Consider the following 27,545-nt stretch of genomic DNA (forward strand, 5'->3'; position numbering starts at 1 on the left):
CAGCTCGTGGATCTCAGGTTGCGGACGCTTCCAGGGGAACATGGTGGAGCTCGACTTTGCACGACCTTGGCCCCGTGCGACGGTGCGAGCAATATCAAGGAAGCGCGGAATCGAAAATTGACTCTGGAGATGCAAGCCACTTCGGGAGGAGCCGGAAACCCGCGTCGTACTTGTGTTCGATCACGTATAACCGCGACAAGGTGAAAGTCGCCTTGGTGTGGCCGTATCCGCACCTCTTTCCACGCATAATTATATACCTTCATAGAGCTAGAGTGTGTTAGCGGTGGCGCTTGGGACAGGGAGGAAAGCACTTGCCGTGTTCCTTTCTATCCCAGCAATGTAGTTATCGCAGAGCTTTCTTTCACCTCGACAATCGGCCGTGTCTGATGGGATGGTTGGAAGCATGCTAACACCAACGCCAACAACAACAAGCACCAGCTCTTGCGTCGTGTTGAGATGCTCGATAGCTATGGCAATCGCAGCGCAGTCCGACTAGTTCGTGCGCGCTTTCCGGATAGCGGGTAGGAGCTGGTAACGTATTACACCAGCGGCTCGCTCTTCAAGGTCCGGTATTTTCCTTGCCAGGCTGGACGCATGCGCGGCAAGGGCAAGTACAAAGCAACGTATATAAAGGAAAGACATGAACAAAATGATGAAAGGACACAACGGGAGCAGAGGCACGGCAGATCGAAAAGTCGGCATCCCCCTCCCTTTGCTCACGGTGCGCGCAACGGGTTGCCGCACTAGCCGTCATGATGAGAGCGACGCGAGCCAGGTCCCATGAGCCGGCCGCTCCGGAGCTTGACGCTCAGCGCCATCTTCACCACTCTCATCTTCCTCATCTCCCGGGCTCTCATGCGCTGTTGCTCCTTGTTGTAGAAGCGTGGCAAGGTGATATATATAGATAAAGAGACACTGCGAGGCAATGCGCTGATAGGCGCGTCGCCCGTCTCCCAATTTCTCCTCTCCCCTTTTTTCGGGTATGTCGAAGAGCGCCGCATCCGCCGGACCCGTGCCGCAATCAAAGAGGTATCCGTATAGAATGAGGCCGTCCTCGTCGTAATCGTCCGGGTCAGGCTCTCCATACGCGCTTTCCTCCCAGTCGTAGCTCGAGACAGCGAGCCTCAGGATGGAACCGAATGAACAGGCTCGTGCGCGATTATATATATATTCCTGGACCGTCGCGTTGGTGCGAGTCAGTGGACGATTCCCCAGCAATTGCCGAGAATCATCCCACTGTGCGAGCTCCTCCTCGGTCCAAGTCAAGACTACGGCAGTGTTGTCCCAGGCAGGCAGGTGGTCGCCGTGTGTTTGGGTGTCGTATATATACGCGATCAACTCACTTCAGCTTTGCATCTTCTCGGTGGAGAAGTCGAATCAAAGCCGGAAGTTGGTGGGCAGAAGGGCTTGTATCACTCGCTGAAAGGGAAGGTCTGGCGCGCTGCTCCCCCATACGTCCGGCGTGAACAGCGCCCCAACCACGGCACCGATCTCGTCGAAGGAGAGGGTAGAACGTCTCGAGAAAGAGTCCCACGTCGTGTAAGCGAATTTTGACTGTTGGGCGACGGATGACGTAAGTGATGAACTCGACAAGCGATCCTGGGTTGAGATACGCAAGCGATCGCCACGGCGGAAGGCGCGCCCTGGTCCTGCGAACGTGCCGCAGAAAGTAGACCCGACGGCAAGGATGGGTGGTCGAAGCCAGGGCCCGTTGACGTGGGCTCTTCCGCATGTATCAGCGCAGTCGACATCTCCTAGGTCCAGGCGTAGCTTCGTGGGTGGGCGGCAGGCCCGAGGTGATAAACGGAGAGTATCAATAAAGAAAAGACAAAACGCCCATCAAGGAGTACTTCCCTCCCACAGGCGAGCCTCAACACCAGACCAACAGGCCACAGCCAGATAGACCATCAATCGGCCCACCACATATACTGCGCTCCAAAAAATCAAAAAGAAAAGAAAAGAACAGCAGGTCGAATAGAAACAAGTACACAGAACAGAACAGAACAGAAAGGAAACGAGACAGCTCAAAGCCCTCATATATATCCTCTACCCCTCCTCATCTCCGTCCCTCACGATGGCTGCCTAATTCCACCACCTCAGTCTGCATGCACATACCCGCGGCATTTTCTCATATCGACCAAATTGGGCAGACACTCCAAACGGCGGTGAATATGAGAAAGTGGGACTACTGTGGTACAGGAACTTCGGTCTCAGGAAACAGCGGTCTGATGTGCAAACGCAGCAAACGGCCTTCTGCAGCCCGTGATGCATGTTGCCCGTTGCCGCTGTCTGTTGGTTCCGCAGCAGGACAGGAGCCTCTGCCGCATCCGCGTCCGCGTTTGTTTGCCTAGCCCGCATATAGCGGAACGGCACAGGACAGGACAGGGCGGTCGGTCAGATGCCTGATGACTCAATCTACTACCATCCCTCAACAACGTCAAGAGCGGGTACGCAATCCAGGGGCTCCGAGGGGTTACATGGAAAATCTTTCTCGTCATTAGAAATTATCTACCGACGAAACGCTCACAGGCGCAATTTTATCTGCAAATCCAAATCGTCAAGCATGTACAAAGAAGCGAGTGATCTAGCGCAGTCTTTACGCGAACCGCACGAGTGCGGGAATATCCGAATGGGGCCTCCGTTTGCCGCCCAGTGCATGGCACTGCCATGCTGGTATCTCTTGTGTGCCCGTACCCGAACCGAGCAGCATACCGCCAACCAAACAAAACAAAGAAAAGCTGAGATGGACCAACAAGTCCGAGGAACAAAATGAAAAGCGTGGGGGTCTGCGTCTGCACGAGACTGGAAATTTCGACGTGCGTCATGCATGTGACTGTGTGTCTTCGGGCCGATAGCAGCCGAACAGAATGACCGATGCGCGAACAAAAGAGTCAACCGAGTTGCGCGAGTGGCTTGAGGTGGTGGAGGCGTAGGAGCGTCTTTGGTGCCTTGCAGGCCGCACGATACGAGAGGAATGCGCCCGGGGGACACTATGCAGCGCGTTAGCCAGAGCTACGCGCTTAATCATTGAGTCCAAAGACACGCCTCAGCCCTTGGAACTTCTTCTTCTTGCCCGTGCGTCCGATAACGACCTCTTTGCCGGTCTTCGGATCGACGGCCGTTCTGGCCTCTGATTGGGACGAAAACCTCTTCGTAAGTAACGGGCGAAGCGAAGTTCTGCGGTGCGAAACGCCATCGGAGCTCTGGGGTCGCGGCTCCTCGCCAATCTTTGGCGGTTGAGGAAGCGGCCAGGAGTCGGAAGTAGAGCGGCCCCATTGCGGGGTACCAGACCGACGTTGAAGTTTTGGAGAACGGGTCGGCGCCTCACCGGTCTCGATATCTTTGTCTTCACCAATGGGCGTCAAGGGCCGATTGCGGTCACGATTCTGATGCTCCGGTGGCATTGGTATATCAGTAGCAGCACCATTGCGAGAATCCGCTTCGGCCTCGTCAAGATACGAAGCTGAAGCTTTCTTCTTGCCTAAACCAAAGAACCCTCGTTTCGTCTTGGCCTTCTTGCCCGCTTCAACTGTGGGCAGCTCCGTAGCGTGCTTGCTCTTGCGTAGCGATCCTGCAACGAAGTTTGAACTTTGACCATTGGTGGCTCCATTCGGGACCGCAGCTTTCCGCTTGTCGACGTTGTTCGCCTCTGAGGGTGGTGTGGGCTCGGTGTCGCTGGCCTCATCTTCTAGGTCGGTCGACTCGCGGTCTTCCTCGCCGGGTTTCTTTGGTATACCGCGAACGGGAGTCAGGCCGGAGGGCAACTCGAAGTCCTCATTCTCGTCATCCGAATCGGCGAAGCGGCTCTGGAACCGTCGCGGGCGGTCCTGCTCTTCCTCGTCGCTGGAATCTCCAAAACGGCTCGTGAAGCGTGGTTTGGAAGTCTCTGCTGGCGCAGCCTTAGACTTTTGTTTCTTGCCGAATGTAGGAATATTTGCCGCCTTCGTCTTGGGAGGCGACGCCTGAGAAGGTTGAGGAGGCGCCTCCGCTGCTGTTGTCTTTACGGGTCTGAATCTACGCACAGGAGACAACGACCTGATGCTGAATTTGGACGCGCTTAGCCCTGGGCTAGTCGGACGCTCAACAATCGGCGAAGATGGACGCATAGACTTTCGGAGAGTTGGCGGGGGTGATATGGCCTGTGGAGGAGAGATTGGCCGCATTGTCGGAGCCGGTCTCATTGTTGGCGCAGGACCTGACCTCATTGAGCCACGCATAGTGTATCGACCACCCTCCTTTCGGGCACCTCGTGGCCGTTGACGCTGGAAGCTACTGGCAGAGGCGTCAGAATCGCTATCGTAGGTATGTGCAGGGGCGATCGGCTTGCTGAGGATGAGACCCGATGCGCTCTGAGGTCGAGGCTTGGATGCACTGGTAGCGACAACTGCAGGTATATGCTTCTTTTGCAGAGCGCCTCGTGGCTTAGTTTCCATTAGGGGCATGCTATGACGGGACGCAGCCAATCCAGATGAAGCTTTACTCGCGCCAGCAAGGTCAACAGTACGCATTGTCTTTCGCAAATGCGGCTCCGTCGAAGGGGCAGCTGCCGCAGGAGCAGTATCACGTAGGCTCTTCTTCATCCGAGTGGCGGAAGATGGTGCGCCGTCCGAGGACGGGCTACCTCTCATAGCTTTCTTCATATGGGGCTCAGATGCCGCCGATGATTGCGCCGCCTTCACAGTCTTTTTCATAGCTGATTTGCGTGGTTGGGCGGGGGTTTGCGATGATGGTGCTGGTTGAGACGGCTTGGGAGCTTTCGTCACAGCGGGAGCAGGTGCTTGGCGTTCTGTGCTGAGCTTCGTAGGCGCTATCGGAGAGCCCACGGGTACCTTTCGTGTAGATACTTCAACAGGCGGTCTGGCTTCTGTTTGCTGCTTCCTTGAGTCGGTCACTCTGCCCCAGTGCTGCTGTGCTGCGTCCCAGTCGTCCGAAGGCTCGGTAGCTTGGACCGTTTCGGCATTGACATATTCATTTCGAAGTGCTGATGGCGGCGGCTCTACCGGGCTCGTGTCGGCATGCTTGGAGTGCATCAGGCCAGAAAGACGGCTGACTATAGGGCTCTCGACTACCGCATCGATAGAACCAAAACCTCCTCCTTCTGATTCTGACAGATCTTCATAGGCGTCACTGTAGATGCTGCTGTCATCATCAGTAGATTCCTCGTCCTGCGTGTAGGAAGCCAAGTTGTCTACGCGGACGGCGGTTGGGGCAGCGTCTACTTCAACAGGCTTTTCTTTCGTTACCGTGGGCTCGGGCTCAGGCCCTGGTTCTGGTTTTGGCTCCGGCTCTTCTTCCTCTTCTTCCCAGCCGCCGGGAACGAATGGTTGGAACTTAGGCTCGGGTATTTCCACAGGGCTTGGGCTGGCTGGTTGAATAGCAATCTCAGGTATTTCTGAGGCTGCAGGCTTGCTTTCGACGGGTGTAGTCAACGTCTTCGGCTCCGGCTCAGGTGTCAACCTTGCCGGCTCCAGTATGTGCGAGAATTCGCTCGGCGTCTGCATGACTTCGTGATCGGAGACTTCGCTTTGGTCAGAGTCTGAGACATAGCCGCTGCCTTCCACGGATGTGACCTCCGGTGGAAGCGGCTCTTGCGGTGATGGTTGAGTTGCCTGCTTGTTCGCAAAATCATACGCAAGGATCCCGCCAATAGCATGGTCACTGGAGGGTTCCAGTGGTTCCGAGGTCGATGTGATAGAAGTCGACAAGGAGGAAGAAACAGTTTCGGTCACCTTCTCCGGCACCTCGCCTTCCCTTGGTCGTCTGTTTTTGTCGCGGATGCTTCCGAAAGAAGGAAGAACCGGGCGCGGTTTCATAAAGTCGCCAAGATTCTGTTCTTCGCTCGCGGAGCTCCATTTTGACGCGGCAAGACCCGTGGGGGATGTAGGAGTCTCAGCCTCGGCATAGGCGGATGTACCAGCAACGACCGTTTCTTCGTCAAAGCTCACTCGCACATTCTTTTTCTTCTTCCTCGATCCATCCTCCGACACAGCATCAGAGACTTCGCTCGGCGCCCCTCTGCTAAGGACCCGACCATCGCTCGCAAGGGGTGAATTGCTCCGTCTAGACACTGAGGGAGAAGCCTTCAATGCAGACTTTGCTGGGGAGATAGAACGGGGCGGCGGCTGATGCTTGACTCCCTCCCGAAGCTCCAATGCGACAGGCGCAAAATGGGCATTGCGCGGGGGACTGAGCGATTGTGTTCTTTCTGAGCGAACACTGCCCTGTCTCTGGGCAGAGGACGCCTTCCCGAGTAGCGGATATGGGCTGTTCTGATTGGAAGCAAACTTCGGCGACAGCGGCACTTCCTCGTCTTTTTCAACCACTGCTGTCTCCAACTTACGACTGGTGTTGGCGTCGATAGGAGGTCTAATGTCGGCATCGGCAAATTCCTCGGATGGTCGCCTGGCTAGCGCAGCGACGGATCGCGGCTCGGAGATAGGCGGTGTCGGAGGACGCTTTGGAGTCTCTTCGGCTTCTACAGTGTTGTCCGCCACAAGTTCTTCAGGCTCTTCTCGTATAGCCTGGCGTGGTGGGCTTGGGGACCGTTCAGTCACATGCAGCGTTTGGGCGGGCTTTTCCTCTACGTGCCTTTCTCGCGGCGTATCCTGGTGTCTTACTGGGGCAACATGCTGCGCCTCGGGCGGACTAGCCAGTTCTTCTTCACTCATTGCTCTGTGCAAGGCCATCGCAGTCTGCTTATGAATGAAAGTTCGCGTGGAAGGGTCGTACACGGCGAAAGGGGAGTTCGGATCAACCGTGCGCGGGCGTTGGGCATGAGCTGGTGGTGTTGCATGGGACTGCCTGGACTGAACGGCTGATCCTGATGGCTTCGCCCGCATGCCTCCAGTTGCTAACCGTGCTCCTTCCACACCTTGTGCCACCCGGGTCTTCTTGGTCGTCACGGGTCGATCTGCAGTGTTCTGGACTGCTTGCTGCGCACTGTGGAGGTCAAATCCGGAAACTCCGTCAGATGTCTTCGGGCGCGATTTAGGGGCTCCCTTGAAGGACAGCTCGGTATTTACCACCGGCGCGCCAAACCATCCACTATTTGCGCCTCGAGCTGATGCGACAGGTCTTGAGGGTGACATCGGGGGCGATATAGGGCGCGAAAAGTTGATAGATCGCGGGCTGTCGTCTTGTTCATCCTCGGGGACCTTTGAGAGGCTCGTCAACCGGGGCTGTCCTCGGCCAGGTGTAGGCGCGACTCCGCGGTCTAAGCTGACGCCCCTTCCGCCGCCCCTTCCAGCAGGCGAGCCCCCGCGAAAAGGCGGCTCTAAGCTCGACGCGCGCCGATGCACCACGCTGACTGCCGGCACCTCCTTTGGCACGGCGGGGACTGGCGGTGCGGTGTGTGGTACAGGGCTGTTCCTGCTCGGCGATGGGGCGCGAAAGGAGCGCTCGGTCATGGAGCCGGAGCTGGAATTCCGTCGCAGACCGGGCGCCTGCTGGCTGCCGCTGCCCTGCGAGGACACGGAGCCCTTGCGCGCCATCCGCTTGGTGATGGTGTCGCCGACGGGGGTGGGCGAGGTGGCATGAGTGCGGAGCGCGGCGGCGGCGGCAGCGGAAGAGAGCGAGGCATTCGAGTCGCGATCTCGGAGGAAGGCTTTGGTCGCAGCGAGGGAGGCTGACGCGCTCGGGGGCGCGGTTGGGGCCTGCATTTGGATGATTAGCATCGTGTGCGGATGGGGATGGCGGCATGGGGAGAAGCGCTGGAGCTCGTCAGAAGAGGAAGGCACGCACGGGGTTCGTCGCTGCGCGCCGGCGCTTGTGGAACATGGTTAATTAGGATATCGCGGCGGGCGCGACTGCATCGCCGTGCGAGTGTGATGTAGCTCTGAGAGAGAAGGGTGTTGCGGCGTCAGGGTGCCGGGTGCTGTGATGTCATTCGGGGAGCTAGACGTGTGGAAACGCCGGAAGAGGATCGGGAGAGTGAAGCGAACGAAACAAGGAGCGACACGCCAACGCAGCAGGCCAACCAAGCGCAGCGGAAGGGGACGATGGAGGAAAATGCGACGCGAAGGAGGCGGATGGCAGAGGTCGGTAAGCAGAGCAAAACATCGTGAAGCAAAAGCCGCTAGCTCACGGGGATCAACGGCCTGTGGCGCGGGTCTCGGCGCCGTACGCCCCGTCGTCATTGCAAACAGATCTGTCGAGCCGGGCCGAGAGATCGCGTCCGCCAGCGCCAGCAGCCTCCAGTCCGCGCCATACATACAGTACAGTACCATCATTGCAGGTACCTACCTGGGTAGCTACGGTAGGGTTCGAAATTCCGCTGTCTCGCTAGCTGCCATGCCGTGGTGGAGTTGCCCCCAGGCTAACTAGGTAGGGGCGATGCCTCGTGCCTGCTGTTTTGGGCGTCTCGACATGACGGCCGCACACAGAGGAAGGCGCACACAGGAAGGCGCCATCGCCTCACAACTCACCTCACCCATCCGTCACCGTCACCCCCCATCCCGCTTCACCTCCGTCGCCTTGTGTCCGCACCGAGATAGGGCCGCGACTTAAGCTTCACAGTCCCCCCATGCACCACGCATCACCTGTCTCTCCTGTCGTGCGATGCCCGCTTGGCCGTCCGAACATGGCACAGCAGCCCGCAGTCGCACCGCATTCGCTCGCATCCGCCCCAGCGCGGCTACAGACCCTGATCTCCATGCAGCCGCGAGCTCGATTCCCGCTCTTCCGCGCCTCGAGCTGCCTTGGTCACTCTCATCTATCTCCAACACGCGACCGCTTCGGGCCTCTTGCAGCATCGCGAGCGCTAGCCGGCCCACCCCTCGTCGGCCCCGACTAAATTTAACGAATTGCGTGCTGCTTACCCGTCTGCGACCTCCAACTGTGCCTCACAACCACCCCCCATGGCGTACAAGTACGAAGGAACTGGCTCTCGCACCGTGACGAGTTCCGTTAGCCAATGACGCGGCGGGAACGCCCGATCCGAGCCGGCGGATATCAAAACCCACATTCAGCGCTAAAGTCCGGGCCCCCCGCGTTCCTTATAGACAGTGCCATGTCCTCCTTGCCCGCCAGCGGAATCTTCCAAATGACGACTTGCCAGAACCTTCAATCCTTGCCGCCTTCGAGCACCCCCTCCTCCACGGGTTGATATCCGTTCTCACAGGGAGCCACATGCTCTAGCTTCGTTCTCCTTGACTGCAGAAGATATCGGAAAACCACTACCATGTCCCTCTCCTCCCCGTCTCCTGTTAGGACCCATCTTCCACCTCTACCGCTCCCGTCAGGCATCTCGGAAAACTACGTCTTCTGTCCCTCCAATGGCCTCACCGTCCATATCCTCGAAGCTGGATACACCCCTGAGCGCAACAGGCCCCTTATCGTCCTCTGCCACGGTTATCCGGAGCTGGCCTTCTCCTGGCGGAAGATTATGCCTTCGCTGGCGGAGGCGGGCAACTATGTCGTGGCCTTCGACCAACGCGGCTATGGAAGGACCACCGGATGGGATGACTCTACGTTCGCCAAGACCGATCTGTCCCAGTTTACCGTGACAAACCTTGTGCGAGATGTCGTTATCCTCGTACACGCGCTGGGATACAAGGAAGTCAAGTGCATTGTCGGGCACGACTTCGGCGCCGTAACCTCCTCCATGTGTGCCCTGATGAGGCCGGACCTATTCAAGAGCGTCGTCATGATGTCTCATCCTTTCAAGGAACCGTCTGGGCTGCCGTTCAACATTGCCCATGGAGAAGGCCAGAACCCGCAAAGACCCGTCGATATTCAGAGGGAGCTTGCGAGGCTGCCGGAGCCACGGAAGCATTACAAGTGGTACAACTCCACGGCAGTTGCTGGTTTGAATTGGGGAGCTCCGCTCCAAGGCCTTCCCGCCTTCCTTCGGGGCTATATTCACGTAAAGAGCGCCGATTGGGAACAGAACAGCCCACATCCACTTCAAAGTTGGACGGCTGCTGAGCTGGCAAAGATGCCATACTACTACATCATGCCGCTCCACAAGTCGATGCCGGAGACGATCGCCATGATGATGCAGGGGGAGGACGAGAACAAGACCAAGAGGTGGCTGTCGGATGAGGACCTGAACGTATACGTGCAAGAGTGGATGCGGACTGGCTTCCAGGGCGGCCTGAACTGGTACAGAACATCGACAGATCCTGCCAAGATGGGCGACCTTGACCTGTTTGCTGGCAAGAAGATTGAGTGCCCGGCGACTTTCATCTCTGGAGCGAAGGATTGGGGAAACTATCAGCAGCCCGGTGCCATCGAAAGCTTCCCGGAGACGTGCACGCAGTTCAGAGGGGTCAAGTTCGTTGATGGGGCGGGCCACTGGCCTCAGCAAGAGCAGCCAGAGAAGGTAGTGAAAGAGATATTGGGATTCTTGGCCGGCCTCTGAGGTATGTGCTTTTCTCTGATCGGACATTTATGGGATGGAACCTCGGTATCGGAGCGGGAACGGATCGTCCTGGATCTGTCCTGCTCTTTACTCGTGGTGGCTGTACGACAAGGCGATGACTGCTCCTAACGGCTCCAGTTAGAAGTGACACGGGCGCTATGGTCAAATGGTCTCATATGGAGGAAAAGGAAACACAAAAGTTTTGAATTACTTCGATTTCCCGCTCTCGATTTCTGTCTATCGGCTGTTTCCGTCCGACAACCACCTACAGCTTTCTAGGCAAATGATGCACGCTGCGCCCACAACAGCTCAAGAGATACAACTTCTAATCACGCCCCCCTTTTCCCGCCCTTTTGCGCCCGGGGCGTAATGTGTCACCAACGGATATCTCGCGCGCAAACTCACCTCTTTCACTTCCCATACCTCGCCAGCACAGCCTCGCTTTGGTCGCAGGTTACAAACGATAATCCAATTTCGCTTCAAAAATCCGCCACCTACTTCTCAACATCAAGAATAACAACCAGATCCATTTCCCCCTCTCTCCAGCTGACCTTACATACTTCCCCCTAACAACCACCACCGCCATCGTCATGACCCGCCGCACCCTCGTCTTCGAGGCCACAATCCTCATCCTAGCCTGCATCGCGCTCGCCCTCACCGCCACCTACGCGACGCAGCTCTGGAACGTGCCGTTGAACGAGTACCTCCTACCAGGGACCCACCCAGGTCGTCCGTCGTCCCCCTCTACGGCATCCCCCCGCACGCCACCATCCTCCTCGCCCTCACCGGCATCGCGCTATATGCCACGCGCACCCGCCCGGGCTACGTCCTCTGCATGGCCGTTGTCCTAGCTGCTGCCTGGCTCACCACAACTATCATCTGGGCCAGTGCCACGTGCAGGCGCACAATTACGCCGACGAGGCCCTCTGGGCGGGCGGTACGTCAGCGCCGCGCTCGCCGTCTAACCTCCCTTCCTACGTGCCACCACCATTCAAAAGAACAGTGCACGGCGCCTAGTATGCTACCAAGACCGCATCGAGAACGTCCCGCGCAAGGACTACGTGGTCGGCGTGGACAGGCGGCTCGACGACGCTGTTGTGGTGGTCAGTGCGGTGATTATGCTAGTGTATGTCGTTGCGTTGTGCAGGCTTTCTGACTGACTGGTTGATTGACGGACTGACTTGATATGGCATGGCAGATGCTTTGGTTGTATACCGTTTGCGGCTAGCGATGTGCGAATTGCGCGTCGTGCTGCTGGTACTGCTAGTGTGGACTACACGTCGTAAGGCGAGGGGAGGAGAGCAGGAGGCGTGCTTTCTTTTCTCAACTGAAGCTGGAGTGGAGTATACATCTGAACTGAGCTGATTAGGCTAGGTTGGGAAGCGGACGGAGCTACTGGGGTGGTAAATACATAAGCGAGCGAGCGAGTGATGTGGTTACGAGCTCTTCTTAAAGGCTACACAGTAGTATAGCGTCCGATACATACGGTATAGCAGCAGGAAAGCACGTAGACGCACAAAGTCGAATAGAAGAAAGAGAGGCGTGTGAAGAACCATACAGCTTTTCCCATTCCATTCATCAACCCGTCCTGAAGTCTGCTAGGCTAGCTAGCTAGATATCGATCTATCTACAAGTTCCGTCCGTCCGTCCGTCCGTCCGTTCGATTCCCTCCAACCTAGCGCAGAGATGTGAACGTTCCAGACAGACAGAAGACGATCCGCTCTGCCCAAGAAGCTCCGCACGTCTTTCTCTCTCTCGCAGATGAGTTACAAATACACACAAGTCCCGCGAGACGAAGCGGCAGCCAGGCAGATAGACAGGCCTCAAAGCCTACCCGTAAGTACCATAAAGTCTCGTCTCCTGTTTGAATGATCCCTTCCCATCCAGATACCTATACCCATATACACAAGCCAAGCCGAGGCAAAATTATCCACATACCAAACCTAAACCATATACCAAAAAGATACGCCACAATAAAGGCATAACCCAGATGAGATGAGCGACCCTACCATAAATAGCCGTCCCAGCCGACGGACGGGGCCGAGCAAGCACACATACACCCAAGGAACGCAGATGCTCTCGCTCGCGCGCTTGCACATGACCAAAAACGTGTCGCCCAACATGCCAGATATCGTATCGTGCCGTACCGAACGCCTCGAAACGCCAAGCCGAATGCAAAAGCCGAATGCGGCGAGAAAAAGGCGAAAGTGCTATGATGAGACTGTCTGGCCGCCACAGTCGGGGATCGTGACGCCCTTCTTCAGGTTGCGGTCGATGTCCATGAGGCCCCATTTGTCTTCCCACTCTTTGCCGGGCTCGTTGTAGCGGACCTTCCAGGGCTCGTCGAAGGCTTCGAACCTGTGGTAGAGGTTAGTACTGGTTTGGTCGATGTATGCGGAGAAGGGATAGCACAAACCAGAAATACTCAGTCCCGTTCTTCATGCTCTGGCAGACCCAGTCCTCCATGAAGGAGTTCATCTCGTCGATACCGGCGATGGAGCCTTGTGTCGACGACGTGCAGTCTGACCCGCCGCAGTCGTTGCCGCCTCCTGATGGCCATCCGACTTCGGCGACGATTTGCTTGATGCTGGTATCGCTCTGGGTGAGGACGACGTCGTGGGTCTGCCAGAAGCTCCACGTCCATCCGGCGGCTTTGCTGACTTCGACGCCGGCGAAGAAAGGGTGAACGTTGGACATGACGATGTCTACTTTACTCGCCATATCCGCTGTCCAATTGTCGCCGAGATCCGAGGTGGCGATAGGGAGGTCGATGCTCTGCTTCGTCAGATTCGACTTGATGTCGGTGATGAACTTGAGGAGCTCGGTCTCTGTGAGGTCCTCGCGGTAGAGGACTTCGTTGCCGACAATGACGCCCTTGAACTTGTCGCCGCCGTGCTTATCGAAGATATCCCACATCTGCGAGACCTGGCGCTCGTTGGTGGTGTCGTTGTTTCCTAGCCACACGCCGAGCCAGACCTTCATGTCGGTCAGCTCCAGCTTGTCAATGGCATGGAGCACCATCTCCGTCTGGTTGCAGTCGGTACCGTACAGCCTCACCGCGTTTGTTAGTTGCGACATGACGGCCATGTCGCGGGTGATGTTGTTCTGCGAGGGCGGGACATGTATGCATTCGGGGTACTGTGCGTTTAGCGGAGTGTAGTCCATGCCCGGGAAGACTTTGTGCAGATTCTTGTTGTTCATCAGTTTCTTGATCTCGCTCGAGTTGATATCCAAGTCGTCCTTGTTGTCTTGCTCAACGGCATTCGCGGCGTCCTCGCTGCTGCTTCCTCCTCCCGAGCCACCGCCCTTGTGCAGCACAGAGCCGAGCACGCCTCCGATAATGGCGCCGATGATGACGAGGGCTATTACCGAGCCGACAATCCACGTGAGACGTTTCCTGCCGTGGTTCTGTCGGTCGAGCCAGTCTGACTTTTCCCGCACCAGCTCAGGCTGGCTGCCGTCACCCGTGGGCACAGCGTTGTATTGGCCGCTTGCATCTCGAGTGGCGCCATCTGCGGCTAGTACTCCGGCACCGGCGGCCGCTCCGGCAGTAGCAGGAGGCGTCCCATCGCGGCTCCCCGAGCCAAACGGCACAAAAGATCTCCGCTTCTGCTGTGCTGGCGTCATGCCCCAGTCGTCATCGTCGGCAACATCTTGGGGGTTGATCTCGCCCATCTGCGGCGCGAGGTTCAGGTTCGAGGAGGAGTAGCGGTTGTAGGGGCTGTCCGAGTAGGGGTAGGCATTCTGCGGCGGCGACGAGAGACCCGACATGCTCTGCTGCGAGCTGTTGCTCGAGTACATGCCTGCAGGTGCAATGGAGGTAGCGGCGAGGGGGGCATTGGATCCATACGAGGGCTGCGAGTGTATCGGTCGCGGAGGCATGGGCTGGTCGTATGCGTACTGGTCGGAGAAGGGCGTAGCTGGTTGATGTCTTTGCTCTGGCACCCCCATAGGTGCGTCATTACTGCGGTTATTCATATCCCTCATTGCCTGCACTCCGCTGTCTCGCTCGTGCGTGTGCGCGACTCCGAGGGCAATTCCGTTGATACCTCCGCCGGCGGCGCCCTCTCCCAGATTGTCCGCCCCGGGTGTGATGCCCGGCGGCGAGTAGTTGGAGTAGTTGTTCGGGTCTGCGCCGTACTGGCGCTGGCTCTGCATCTGGCTGTAGTTGGTGCCCGGGTGCATGCCGACGGGAGTGCGGTGGGCGGGCGGCGGCGGTGGAAACTGCGAGCTTGGTCCTTCGACGGGCGATACGTCCCCGCGGCGGTCGTAGGGCTGCATTGTGAGAGCTGCGGAGGCTGTCCGCTGTATCCGTCGATTAACACGCTAGAGCGAAAGGCGGGCTCGACGTCGGTGGTGAATGGCGGCCGGGCCGCGCAGGGTTGATCTCGAGGCTGTGGGGAGCGAGTGTCGACGGGCTGTTTGTTTGTCGCGGCGGTTGCGGGAGTGCTGCGCTCTCGTCGGCTCAGCGCGCTTTTCAAGCGAGTGACAGACGACAGTCACGGGCGCAACTGTCGATAGCAGGCTGAGTGAGTGGCAGGTCGCCGGGGGAGTGGACGCAGTGGAGTGAATTTGGGCGAGCCAAGGTTGCAGTGGACGGCGGGCGGTGGTGCGACGCGATGGCTGACGGCGTTGGGGCGTCTTTCCTGTTTCGCTCGCCGGCCAAGCGCTGGAGTTCACCAGGAAACGGGACTGGAACTGCCTGTTTCGGGCGGGCGTGCCGGTGCGTCATCCAGAGCCTCAACAAGGCACAAGCGTCGAGAGCACAGATTGCGACACACTGTGCACGAACATTACAATTGCACTCTGCCGGCACGTCCTTTTCTGCATCACTCTGCCCACTCTGCCGCCGTGAAGTCTCTCCTCCCCTTTTCTGCGCTGCATGCGGCAGGTCCGGCGCTCCTTCGCCTCTCGCACCAGCCTCCCTCAGCCCCCAATACGCCGGACTCTGACACCTGCCGCCGTCCAAACAAGCTCGCACGCACAGCACTCGGCACCCTGCCCGAAGAAGGATGCGATCCTCAACGGCTGTCTCCGCTTTATATTAAAGATAACGGGGAGCGCTATCGTCCAACAGCCCTGGAGTGCGCGCAATATCTAACGCCGATCTGCGAGGAACTCATCATGAACAACACCCCTTCTCACACCCGTACTCGAGACTCGAAGGTCACTTGCCGCGCCATCGCTCCTCTTTGTCTCTAAACGACGCAAGGAACACGAGCGGCTGGACTCGACCTCTCTTTTAGAGCATCTGCCCATCGTAAAACCAGACACAGCCCCTTCAGCTCCTCGCTTCTCAGTCCCTCCCAATTGCTTCCTTTCTGGGTGCACGAGTCTCGTTCTCCCTTTCGTGCGCGATGCAGAGCTCCGGATCCGTTGACACGATGCGTCCCCTTTGGTGTCGTGAAACGCCGCTCAGCAGATCGACACTGCTTTTGCGAACGGCGCGAGACAGCGTCAACTCGACGCAGATCTATCCGCAACCTGAATTTCAAGCTTCCTCGCCCTTTTTCGCCTCGCGGAACTTCGCGAGCTTCGTGCGCTCCATGTCCCTGGCCGGTGACTTGAGCATTTCTCCGGACAATTGTTCTGTGGTCCCTGGATGCTGACCCTAGCAATACTGCCGAGGTCCGCTCATATTCTCGTTCCTGGACCGGGATCTCCAGTGGGCGTTGTGTTTCGAGGCACCCTTGACCCCGGCCAATGACGTCACGTGAGCCTTTGCGAACTGCGCACGTGCTACCTACTAAGGAGATACGAGATGCTTCGCAGCTAAACGACCGACAGTGAACGAATGGATATTACCTCTTCCGCATTCGAACATGAAGGTGGGTGCATGTTGTCGAAGTCACCGCAATGCGCCCTTGAGCGGCAGGAGTGAATTGCAATCGCAGCCCGCCATCATGGCCCAAGCGTGTGCCAGCCCGCAACCTTGTATAAGACCATCCACAATCGGTACCGCAGATACGCTTCTCCCACTCGGCTGCTAAGTCAACAACTTCACTTCGGCCATGTCGGACCAAACGAATCAGACCGAAGCTCTCGACCCACAATTTCCGAACGACTCGTCGATTACTGCATGTCCCGACGAAATTCTGCTCGTAGTATTAGAGTTCCTAGAGTGCCAGAACTCTCTCTGCGCTGTTTCTCGAACCTGCCGCAAATTCCAACGGCTTGCGCAGCAACGGTTGTATACATCGATCTCTCTTGTCCGCCCTAAGGAGCGTTACGACGACAGCAATGTGGAACGTCTACTCCGGACTGTCGTCGAACAGCCTGAATTGGCGAAGAAAACCAACCGCCTCTTCGTTGAGGCCATGTCTCATCCACTTCGCATCGCGCCGGCCGTTTTCTCCGGGCTTACTTCTATACAACAAATGCATTTCGGTGACGGATGGCTTCGTTTCCCGGAAATTCCACGTGTGGGTCTGTTGATTGCTCGCCTTCCCAATCTGGAGCATCTCGACATCAACCTGTACAAGAGTTCCGAAGATGGGGAGGTAGTGTGGTTATGCGAATCCGCGGTACCCTATCTTCTCCCGGACTTGGACCTCTCGATTTCAAGGCATCTCTCCAGTATACCCGGATTTTGGAGCTTGAAAACCTTGAGGATTAATGGTTGCCGCCTAGACTGCGATTGGTTTGAGCTACCAAATCTGGAGCATGTCACAATCGGGGGCCGTTCAGATGTGTTGCATAGCACATCTCCGAAAGGCAGCAACATCTCATCCATTAGACACTGCCTCCATTGGTATGCGATGCGTTATTTGTATGTCGGCCGGGGGAATTTAGAAGACTTCCGTTCTTTGCTCCAACACTTTCCTCGCTTGCGCAAATTACAGTTCGACATCGGCTCGCCCCGGCTATTGCCCCGGAACTACGCAAGGCCACGAGATGTTTTTAGCTGGGCGTTCCTCGCCGCTCGGCTGCGCCCGGTCGCTTCATCCCTGGAAGTCTTTCGAGTGAGCCCCGACCTTGACTCCTTCCCCTGGTATCTTGGCGTTGTACGGCCAGTGGGAGATCTTTCTCACTTCTCGCAGCTGAAGACCCTGGAGCTCCCCCAGGCAGCTCTCCTTGGGCCTTCGTATGCCGGCGGGGCAATTGATATGCGGACCCTTCCTCCTTCCATCGAGACCTTAGATATATGGTTTCCGACATTTGCCATCCTGAATTGGCTGGACTATCTCTACATGACGATACCTGACTTTCCGCATCTCAAGGCTGTCAACATACGCTGCCACGATGAATGGATCTTTGAGAAGCGCCAGGGCACTAGTAGGCGCCTGGAGATCTTATATCTCGAGGACCTTGGACCTACTATGGCCACCCACCCGATATGGAAGCAACTATGGCACGCCGGGATCCGCGCTGTAGTTGTCAACCGTCACGAGAAGTTCGACGAAGCCTGGTGGGATGCAGACTACGATCCGGTGATGGCCTCAGTCGTGAAGTGGCTTGATCTGAAGAAGGATACGAAATGCGTATCGGATGCCGAGTTCTTCGTAAGTCTTGCAATTTTGTCTAAGAAGGCATGGATTAATGCTATATAGGTGCAATTCTATGATTTCTTCAGCCTTACGCGGTGGTGAGTCGAATTTCCTCGGCCGCTCTAGCGCGCTGAAGAAAGTAGGATTAATGATACCCCCCTAATTTGCTGAAGAAATGTCTACAGCCTTTCTTAGCTGTCCAGGTAGTATGCTGATAAAGAAGCGTAGATTGCTCGCATGTCTGCATCTGTACCCATTTCTTCTCACTTCTCGTCGCACTAGGCACTTACGCATTCCGCCATGGTCACTGAATTGGACATGCATTATCCATCCGGGAAAGACCGCTTCGTGATCCAAATGCGGCAATCTACCTTCTCTACCGAGACTGGAGACTGTCGTGTTTCTTGTGTCGCACCCCGGGTGGTCGGTGCATTGCACCAACATCGGTGACTCACTGACTCACTCACTCTAAAGCCACGACAATGTACAGTACCTTACCCCGGTGTTATGAACTATCTGTCTATCCCTCTACTATTGTTTACAAAGGTGGCGTCGCGAGCTCAGGATTCTCTTACATGTTAGGCCACCACATGGCGGAGGGAGCAGCATTTGCTTCAGTCCACCGCCGAGGGAGGTCGTTTGGCTGAACGAAGCACGTTGTGACTTCTAGCTTCCCTGATTAGATAGGTATTTCGAACCCACGTTCGCGGTCGCGGTCGCATTCGCTGCTCTTTCTACTCGATCTGCGGCAACTGTCAGCCAGCCAGCGACGCATCGTCTTAGAAACTAATCGCGCCCCTCGGGCCCCGGAGGCATTCTGAACCCCAGGGTACTGAATCAAACGCCGTCGACTCAGACGGCCCTCTGGCTCGCTAATATGCCTTACTCAGCTACCCGATTCTACTTATCCCCTCCTCCCTAGATATCATCCTCCTTTCCATTCTCCCTTCTTCCCACATTACCACCTTTTCGCAACAAGCCACATACACACACACATCGCGCACACACTCTCCCTCGTGCTCATCACTCAAGCATACCCATCCTTTCATCGCGCCCAAAACTTCCAACGAGCTCGAACTGCAATCTCGTCGCCGAAACCTTACCATTCACTCATACTCAACGGCACCCAGAAACAATCCTCACATCCTCAGAAGACGCAGCGTAAGATACCTCCCACCGCTCATACACAGCCTAAGCTAACGAGTCCGCAGCATCATGTCCGCCACCATACCCATATGGCTCGGGATCTTGTTGGCTGTGGCTATCCCTGCGTTGATCGTGCTGGGCTGGTACATCCGTCGTCGGTGCTAGTAAATACTCTGCGGGGTGTTTGGGGATTGCTGCTTGGTTGGCTTGGGCTTGGGCTTGTTTTGAAGCGGGATGCACATTACGGTCTCTTTTGCGTGGATCTAGACGGGTGCTTCTTCTTTTAGAGGCGCGTAGATTACACTCTGGAATCCATGGAGGTAGACTAGAATTTTTCTATTGAATGCAGGGTTTGCGAAGAATTGCGTGTGACGTGCCGCCGCCTTGGTGCTGGCGATGTTGTAGGCGGTGTTGCTCTCCTCATACTCTCAGCTATTTCGACTCCGCTTGGTACTTTGTGGAAAAGCCGCTCGCGGCACTCGCGCCCTCTTGTCATAAGTCGTATAGTCATGCGTGTTGGTGTGTCAACCCGGACTGCGTGTGACTCCCACGCCCGCTGGGCGTAGATTGAGTCACACTAGCCTGAATCAAGCCGGTGCACCTTGCACGTTGACTCCGCGCTTGCGTATAAAAACACGTCTTTCGGAAAGATCGCTGAAGTCTATCACTCTCCTGAAGACTCTCTTGAAACAGTGCAAAGCTACTTTCTACACGCCGGCTGCGTTTGAGGAACCTACACACCCGAGATCCGTTACTCTTCTTGCGCGAGATATCTTGCGCTACGCTGCGGCTGCCTTTCCAGAACAACCACTCGCTCCCGAGACCGGTAATCCTCTTTGCGCCGGACATCCTCCACCCCACGAAGAACCCTCACGATTTTCACGATTTACAAACACCTACTACCGCACTTCCCGCATCACCAAAACGCGCCTTGAGCAAGTAACACCCCGTACCAACATTCTCTCAGCGCTGAATCTAACCCCCCCTGCGCAGGAACAATGCAACACCTCTACCCGCGAGGCAGCGAACCGACGCCGACGAATCCCTGCCAACACTACATAGATGCCGCAGCGTATAACCGCGCACTGATGTGGGGGATCCTCATATTCTCTCTGGTGTTCTTGGGCGGGGTGCTCGTGTTTTATGAATGCCGGTCTTATCGGCAGAAGCGCGGGAAGGGTGGGGCTTGAAGGGATGGGCTGGAGGGAGATGGAGTGGTGGGCAGGGAGGATTGTGCACTTGTCTAGAGTGTTTGGCATGTGTAGATAGATATATAACATGTTCCTGGGTGCACTGCTGCTGAAACTATACCATTGAATTGTGCTATGTTTTTGCCAGCTGTGCAATTGTTATACAATATACCTGCAGGGGCGGATGAGGGAGAACTACGCGTAGTGATGAGGGGCCTTCCCCTTTTTACGATTGTTCCTCTGGGTTGAAACTGCAACGAGAAGGAAGGGGGCTGCTACCCTTCATTAGGCACTCTAACCTTGGAGGTGAGGTCCACTCGTTGAATAAGAGTGCGGAGGAATGATGAGAGCTTACTGAAGTGCCCGTTATAATCCTTTTGGCGGATGCGTGTGCAACTGAGCGTGGAGCCATAAATATGGTCCTCAGCAATGGGCCTAAGTCGGCGGGAGACTGCTACGAGAGTCGTCTGATCGGGTAGTTGAAGTAGTTCTGCAATGTCGAGTAGGGTCTCATCCGGCAGTTTTTCGACGGGCATTATCCCGATGGGATACTTCGCAATTGAAAGTTGAGTGCAATTCTCGGCTATGGTGCGAAGTTGGTTGTCTGCTGGGTCGGCGGGCTGTCCTAGTTGGCGCTCTGGAGGAGGAAAGCAACTTAAATATTCGCGTGCCTGGCAATATATCAGCTGTGAAAGCCTCGCAACAGCGCTAGTGAGGAAGAGAAGAGAGGCAATGATTGACCATAGCGCCCACCAAGGGCACCTTGGCGGGTCTTGCCATTAGGACACTGCTGCGGCATTGCCGTTCACTGCATGCCTGTGAATTCTCGTTTAACTGTCACTGGGATGGGAGCCTCCATCCATGCGCTGAGCTGAGCTTCGTCGTTCTCGATGAAGAGAATGTGTAGCTCCGCGCCAGCAACTATACCTTGAGTCCGCGCGCTAAACCACATGACTTTGACGTGCCGGCGTACCCTCAGCCTCTTCTGTATCCTACTTACGATCTTTTGAGGATACTTCCTAAACCCATGTCAATCGCCTTAGTGCAGCTCAGTTCGAGTCAACTTCCGGAAATCGGACGTGCAAGTGATGATCTCCTCGGTTCGTCGGAGGGACCCCGCGTGGGTACGCCATATGCACACACTCCATTAGGGCGAGGAGAATCTGAGTCACCGTGGGACCGCCAACCTCGTTGACGCCCTTGGCGCTGCAGAAGCGTAGGATGTTAGGATTGTAGGTGGCTGTCATTCGATTTATGCGCCGGGAAGTTGCTGAATTGTCTTCTTGAAAATTAGAGAGCGATCCAATCGAGCGCGTCGAAAGAAACATGACGTATCAGGGATGCATGAGGCTTTCAAGTCTATGCGGCGAACCGCCCATGTGACTCATGAGAATTTTTGGAGGTCGTATCATTGCCGTGGTGGCTGCAGGCGTGGTTGCATCATTGTTGAAGATGAAAAAGTGACGAAGGAATCAGAGGAGAATAGGTACGCTAGGCCTGATCTCGCTTAGTTGAAACGCTGTGGAGTGAGGGGGAAAAGCTAGGACCTCGACCATAAATTCTCGGAGGTCCCTCTTCACACTTTAAATCTCATCCGCTTCTCAGTTTGCACCTGCTCACACGTGGGAAACGCAGATTGCGAATTAAGAATCATTTCCCTGCCTTCGTCCGATCATACCTCCTTAAGGGACTTCTCGATACTATGAGCAACTTGGACCGCACACAGTCACTCCTGTTTGCCTACAAGCAGTACAAGCGAGACACGGAATACATCGCAGGATGGCTGGCAGAGACATCACGTATCGCTGACTATGCTTTAAAAGAGCAAGGGGAGCGCACCCAATCGAAGCCCAAGAAACGAAGAAAAGACAGGAAGAAAGCCAAGCGAGATGGCGGCGCGAACAGCGGCCCGCAATACCTCATCAAAGTTGCCGATTTCGTCCCAATGGCGGAGTCCATCGCCAAGGCCGAATCAGACGTTCTTGTTCCCGTCGCTCTTCAATCGCGCCATCCAAACGCGCCGAAAGGTCTCGAATTGGTTCAAATTCAAGATCGACGCGGACACGGAGAGCAACAAACGCCATCACTATTTCATCACCGTCTTGGAAGACGCATTTCGAGTGCTGCGACCCTTCATCTCCACTGGCCCGCACCCTGCGCGAGCCGGCGATGGGAAGACCAATCCCGAAGCAATGGCTTTTGAGAATCGCTTCGCTACCCTGACTATCGGAGAGGCGGCCGAAATGGCGGATGAGCTCGAGGCCGAAGATCTGGCACTCCCGGACGTAGTGCACGTGTTACTCGAGAAGGACGACGAAGAGCTGGAAGAAGAGTTAAAGCTCGCAGTCAGTGTCTTCCTTGAAGGGCTCCAGGCCATGCATGGCGTGGCCTGCGAGCAATGGAAGAAATACAAGAGCGGTGAGGTGGATTTGATCGTAGCGGCAATGGTTACCGATGCAGCGATCAAGCTTGCGCAAAGAGCAGAGGCCGAATTTGACCTCGTCGTCGTGCACCGACCGCAGAAGTATTCAGCCTCCACTTACCCGTTGTGGAAGCTCCTCGAAGCGTTTGCCGAGCCCCCCAACACCCAAGAAGAAAGCCATGACCATGATGCTCAAAAGACTGCGACCTTCTGGCCTACACATGCAGGCCTTCGGCTGTACTTAAACAAGCTCTCCAGGGCGGACCCACGGAAAAGCATCCCTTCGATTGTTGCGAGGGAGCTCGAAGATGCCCATGCACACACTGTCCGAGCCGCTGAATTCGCTCAGATGATCCATATCACCTTCGGCAAGCGACCACATGTATGGGACCTGGTTTCGAAGGGCATCATGCACATGCTCGAAAAGCGAGAGATGTCAGCATGGGCTACGCTGACGCTGCAAATACATCTCGACTCACAGGACATCCTTGGCGACGAATGTGCTCGCACCGCCTATGTGCTCAACCTGCATGCACAAAAGATGATCGAGCTATACAATGATGTGTTCGATTATGACAGCCCCTTCTTACCGAAGCCAAAGCATGAGAGTGAGAGGGGTAATTTCGTGGCGTGGGTGTGCGGGGACTTGCCCGACGCTCTTGAAGATTGTATAACTTGGGTTGTTCAAGATGGCTTCGGCGAGCAGTGGAGAACGCTTTTGAACAACCCAAAAGTCGCATCGCATCCGGTTCTGAAGACGCTACGCAGCGAACCGAAATTTTTCCTCCGTCATCACCCGCTACTTTGTGGTATGATCAAATACGATATTTACCGCAAGTGCCATGCTGCCGGCTTGAGGTATGAGGCGCAAACGGATGGGGTCAACATGCTGGCCCACATATACGTTACCGGAGGCCTAGAAGCGACGATTCGAAACGGCAGTGAAGGTCGCGATGAAGAGTGCTTTTGGCCAGACATGGAATTTGTCCTCCAAGCTCAAGATCCGGAATGGTTGTTTGTTGGCGGATTCCCCAAGTCCCTTGAAGAGGCACAGAGAAAATTCCTCCTTGCCGCCGGGTCGCCCGCCACCAATCAGGCAAGGGACATTCCTCTCAAGCGTCTCAAGGTCAACTTGAAGAACATACGCCAATTCAGAGACTACAGTGTCTTCGGTGAGGGAGTCAACCGTCCGGCTGATGCGGGCACAAGAAGCGCAGACGACATGATCACGCGCCTTCTCCAAATGACAAAGGCAGGGTGGCCGTGGGGAAGAATTGCGAAGCAGCTCATGGGCAGCGAACAAGCCCAAGGCCCAACGACGTCACCGATCGGCGACCAAAAGAACGTAACTCCTCCGGAATTGCTCGGGAATCTTGGCCTGTGGCTACAAGCGGATACACCGGACTTGTTCTTCGATTGGCTTCGCATGCAGCTCGTATGCGGAGATATATGGAAGGAGATCTTCTCCCGTGTAGAAAGATACCCTCACTGGGACCGCGAGGCCTCGCAGCTCGAAAAGCCCGTTATAGAACCCGATATCGATATCCTCACCCGCGACAAAGCCTACCCTACCTTTCTTCAAGAGGCGTTTGGCGCGGTAAAGGCTCGTATCGACAGTCGAGTGGGCGTACTAGGAGGTGACACGTGTCTCTCTGCACTCGCCATGTACCATAAACGAACTGCGAGACAGCTTGACCGGGTTCCAGGCCCGCTCAGCATCGCCAACCTGTACAGATACTGGCCTGAAGAAAAATGGCGTCCATACTGGGAACGCATGAAGTCAGAGCCGGAAGAGGAGGCAGAGGTGAAGCCAACGAGGAGAGAGCGAAGGAGAATCCAGGGCAAAGACCCCATGCAGATGACAGATGAAGAACTAAGGCAGTACACTGAAGAAGAGATCAAGGACATGCTTCTCGAATCCACGAAAAAGGACATAATAAGCCCGGACGTCGTAGCAGGAAAGACTCAACAGCAAATCGATGCTGCATGGGAGCAGATGAAGTACCTTGCGCGGCCCACAATGGATGAGGTATTTGAGCAGCATTTCAGACATCAGTTCCCGCCCAAAACTAAAGAGCTTCGGAGCCAGCAGTCTGAACTCCCGACTGACGAGAAACTGAAGGAAAGGTTCTACGCCGCTTTTTATGAAAAGGGTCTTGGTGGGGAGTCAGCTTCCGACCTGAGGCGAGTAACGCATGAAGTTACCCAGCCATATATGGACAATCTTTTCGAGGCTTGCATGCGTCTCGGCTACCTTCCGGAAATGTTCAACGATCCCGAGCTGGACGCGTTGCTCAAAGAACGAAGGCGCAGAACCGATGAAAGCCAACGGCTAAAGTGAAGGACAGCATTGATCATGGGTTTATCCGACCATCGCGGATCTGAGGGTTGTCCAATACGATGGGCATTTCATGGTTTGCTGCGGGTGCGGGTGTGAGTGCCTAAGCGTCCTGATTTTCGTGGGCCTTTTCCTACTATTTACAGATACAACTCGGTACTATATCTAGCTGGCGACCTGGAAGGAAAACTCTACGTTCTTTAATGCTCGCAATCAAAACACAGCATCGATTGTACGGCCTATTGACTAAGACTTACCCTCGCACTATGCTACCATGCGGAGTCAGATCGAAGCATCCAAGACCCTCTGGAAGAATGACGACTTCAAACTGGTCAACATCCCCTCCATTATCGACCTGGTCCGCGAATATAGATCCTGTCACAGTACTTAGCATCCTTCCCAATTATCAAAACTGGACGTCCCGCTCTCACCTTCGTAGGCATTGCCGCCATTCGCGAGCCATTTCGCAAGCGCATATGTTGCTTTATCGTACTCCTCCCACCCAGGACGACGATCTTGCTTACGGTAGTGGAACTGAACGTCGATGTTCGACGCACGCAGCCGCTGAAACGTTGGATGAGGATCCGAGAGATACATGAACTGCTCGAATGGATGACCTCGAGCATTTGAGCAATGGTATACAACGTCCTTGAGAGCAAAACGGGTCTTCTGCGGATGCTCAAGAAACCGATCGAAGTGGTTGTAGATGTCCAAAAGCGGAAAGAGGACTTCTAGTCGCTCGAGACATTCCGGCAGCACCCGGGCGAGGCAATCCTGAGCGCTGGGAGAGGGAGTGGCGTTCTTTGCGAAGAGGCCGTCGTACGGTATGCGGAGGAACTTCAAGGCGCTAAATTCCTTTAGCGACGAAGGACAAAATGGTGTGACGAAGTCGAGGAATGAGGTAGGATCGTAGTGTTCGAGCCGTAGATCCAGCACTGTCAAGACACTGCGTAGGTGTCCTATCATATTGACCAGGGTGGAATACGATCCCAGCAATCCGTGACCAAGCACCTCTGAAGAATTTGTTTTCCTGTAATCTGGGATGATCTGGACCTGCAGTTCCTCAAGTACCGAGAAGTGACGAAGGAATGTAGACCAGCCGCTATGCCTTCTGTCGCGGGGAGAAAGCACAGGACTAAGCGCGTCGAGTCTCAGCTTTCTGACCATAACCGGCCCTTGGGAGACATTTTCGTCGCTTATCGTGTAAATGCCACGAATCTGCACCTCTCGCAGCGCCGGTAGCGTTGCCCAAAGCGTCTGGAAGTGGTGATCCGTGTTGGAGAGGAAGTGTAACGTCGTAAGGTGCCGAAGGCCCGGTATAACGGATAGGTCGGTTTTGCGGTCGTCCACCTTCGGGCCAAAAAATTTCTGCAAAGGCTTATCTTTCCCCATTTCTGTACCATGAAGTATGAGCTTGAGAGTGCGCAGGTTAGGCGTCAGGTGGAGCAGAGCGCCTGCAAGAAAATATTCGCATATGTGGGCCTCAATGGAGCCGCATAAAGGAGTTGACTGCGCAATCAATGCAGGCATAACAGCGAGTTCGATGGGTACGGTGGTCTTTCGAGGCCCAAGCTCGAGCTCCTGGACCCCACGTGCGAGATCTGGCCGCTTCTCGAGAGTGTCCTTCATTGGTACAATCTTACTCGGGGCCGACTTGGAGTAAGTTTTGCGGTCCCAATCCCAAGGATCTAAATCAGGGCAGCGGTATAAGACGTCCTCCATTATCTTTCGCAATTTCGCGCAAGTGCATCCAAGCCGGATGAGGTCCTTGTTCTCGAGCAAATTAGCGATTGATAGCAGCATCTCAACAGGAAGTCTGCAAATGGACAGGTGTCGGAAAGGCGGGCCCGAAAGTGCGTCTGAAGTTGCCAGTAAATGTTAGCGTACCTCTAGATTGAAGGAGATGATGGCCTGACCTATGTTATGTGTAGACGCCATGATGGTGAGGGTTGAGTGTTAAAGGTTGAGGGGGTCGGTTGAGCCCAGAAAAGTGCGGAGAAATATTGCACCGACCGAAGGTGTCTTGGCGCGGTCGGTGCTACCCAACATAGGAGTTGAAATTTTTGGGATTTGAGACCAAAATCGCATCAGATGAAACTTAAAAGCCAGTAAGAATGTGGAATGTGGGCCGGGATGCGACGTTGGTAAAGAAAAGTGTTGCCCGATATGGTTACCAGTTCACGTGACCATGGCCCTCTGTATATATATACCTACTCGCTCCGTATTTCTATCCATCCACTCATGCCTCCTTATTTGCCACCTTCTTGATAGAAATTTTGTCGCCTCCACTTTGGTTAGGGACAGCGTCTCAAGATACACGACCCAGACGAGAATGTGATTTCCTACCTTGAGATGGAAACTATGATGCTTTGTGCCCAAGTTCCTTCTGATCTGATTAACGAGTGGCGCAATGACCATGCCTTATCATAAAGAGTCATAGTTTTGCGGAGACTCATCGAGGCTTGACTCACTCAGGGATATTAGACATCCATCTTCAACACTCGCTCCCCTTATTTTCCTCAGCACCTACATACTAGAAATTATTCCTCAACCCTATTCTCGATCACGATTCCGGAGCACCCCAACGGCGGACACGAAGACC

At 55.5% G+C, this 27,545-nt stretch overlaps 8 protein-coding genes across 8 annotated transcripts; 4 read left to right on the forward strand and 4 right to left on the reverse strand.

Annotated features, from left to right (window-relative positions):
- Window positions 1–1,907: 1,907 nt before the first annotated feature.
- On the reverse strand, window positions 1,908–2,434 carry BU26DRAFT_241805 (uncharacterized protein). Its single transcript, XM_033821027.1, has one exon. It carries the CDS (start codon window positions 2,356–2,358, stop codon window positions 2,083–2,085), a length of 276 nt encoding a protein of 91 aa, XP_033686704.1. The 5' UTR covers window positions 2,359–2,434; the 3' UTR covers window positions 1,908–2,082.
- A 586-nt stretch (window positions 2,435–3,020) lies between these two features.
- Window positions 3,021–7,640, reverse strand: BU26DRAFT_406613 (uncharacterized protein; the record flags this gene model as incomplete). The annotated part of the gene is made up of 2 exons (XM_033822868.1): window positions 3,021–5,165; window positions 5,226–7,640. Coding segments are annotated over 2 exons (4,560 nt in total), but the record flags the coding sequence as incomplete, so codon positions are not given.
- Window positions 7,641–9,037: 1,397 nt separating this feature from the next.
- BU26DRAFT_241837 (alpha/beta-hydrolase) lies at window positions 9,038–10,613 on the forward strand. Its single transcript, XM_033821028.1, has 2 exons — window positions 9,038–10,361; window positions 10,499–10,613. Exon 1 carries the CDS (start codon window positions 9,179–9,181, stop codon window positions 10,358–10,360), a length of 1,182 nt encoding a protein of 393 aa, XP_033686706.1. The 5' UTR covers window positions 9,038–9,178; the 3' UTR covers window position 10,361; window positions 10,499–10,613.
- Window positions 10,614–12,570: 1,957 nt separating this feature from the next.
- BU26DRAFT_421367 (glycoside hydrolase family 17 protein) lies at window positions 12,571–14,641 on the reverse strand (the record flags this gene model as incomplete). The annotated part of the gene is made up of 2 exons (XM_033823403.1): window positions 12,571–12,718; window positions 12,777–14,641. 2 exons carry the CDS (start codon window positions 14,639–14,641, stop codon window positions 12,571–12,573), a joined length of 2,013 nt encoding a protein of 670 aa, XP_033686707.1.
- Window positions 14,642–16,170: 1,529 nt separating this feature from the next.
- On the forward strand, window positions 16,171–18,174 carry BU26DRAFT_241791 (uncharacterized protein). Its single transcript, XM_033821026.1, has 3 exons — window positions 16,171–17,862; window positions 17,911–17,945; window positions 17,991–18,174. Exons 1-3 carry the CDS (start codon window positions 16,372–16,374, stop codon window positions 18,016–18,018), a joined length of 1,554 nt encoding a protein of 517 aa, XP_033686708.1. The 5' UTR covers window positions 16,171–16,371; the 3' UTR covers window positions 18,019–18,174.
- An 888-nt stretch (window positions 18,175–19,062) lies between these two features.
- BU26DRAFT_502323 (uncharacterized protein) lies at window positions 19,063–20,055 on the forward strand (the record flags this gene model as incomplete). The annotated part of the gene is made up of 3 exons (XM_033826629.1): window positions 19,063–19,136; window positions 19,343–19,512; window positions 19,694–20,055. 3 exons carry the CDS (start codon window positions 19,063–19,065, stop codon window positions 20,053–20,055), a joined length of 606 nt encoding a protein of 201 aa, XP_033686709.1.
- Window positions 20,056–21,885: 1,830 nt separating this feature from the next.
- On the forward strand, window positions 21,886–24,403 carry BU26DRAFT_451587 (uncharacterized protein; the record flags this gene model as incomplete). The annotated part of the gene is made up of 2 exons (XM_033824769.1): window positions 21,886–22,173; window positions 22,211–24,403. Coding segments are annotated over 2 exons (2,481 nt in total), but the record flags the coding sequence as incomplete, so codon positions are not given.
- Window positions 24,404–25,095: 692 nt separating this feature from the next.
- Window positions 25,096–26,881, reverse strand: BU26DRAFT_602230 (uncharacterized protein; the record flags this gene model as incomplete). The annotated part of the gene is made up of 3 exons (XM_033835333.1): window positions 25,096–25,318; window positions 25,375–26,802; window positions 26,860–26,881. 3 exons carry the CDS (start codon window positions 26,879–26,881, stop codon window positions 25,197–25,199), a joined length of 1,572 nt encoding a protein of 523 aa, XP_033686711.1. The 3' UTR covers window positions 25,096–25,196.
- Window positions 26,882–27,545: the final 664 nt, after the last annotated feature.

The sequence above is a fragment of the Trematosphaeria pertusa genome (genome assembly GCF_010094035.1).
Source record: "Trematosphaeria pertusa strain CBS 122368 unplaced genomic scaffold BU26scaffold_4, whole genome shotgun sequence".
Classification (NCBI taxonomy): domain Eukaryota; kingdom Fungi; phylum Ascomycota; class Dothideomycetes; order Pleosporales; family Trematosphaeriaceae; genus Trematosphaeria; species Trematosphaeria pertusa.

Excerpts from the sequence above, each read along its gene's own strand:
- BU26DRAFT_241805 (XM_033821027.1), bottom strand. The coding sequence starts at position 2,358 with ATGCGGGCTAGGCAAACAAACGCGGACGCGGATGCGGCAGAGGCTCCT.
- BU26DRAFT_241791 (XM_033821026.1), top strand. The coding sequence starts at position 16,372 with ATGTCGGACCAAACGAATCAGACCGAAGCTCTCGACCCACAATTTCCG. Across the intron at positions 17,863-17,910 it reads TATCGGATGCCGAGTTCTTC|GTGCAATTCTATGATTTCTT; the intron begins GTAAGTCTTGCA and ends AATGCTATATAG. Across the intron at positions 17,946-17,990 it reads TTCTTCAGCCTTACGCGGTG|GATTAATGATACCCCCCTAA; the intron begins GTGAGTCGAATT and ends TGAAGAAAGTAG.
- BU26DRAFT_241837 (XM_033821028.1), top strand. The coding sequence starts at position 9,179 with ATGTCCCTCTCCTCCCCGTCTCCTGTTAGGACCCATCTTCCACCTCTA.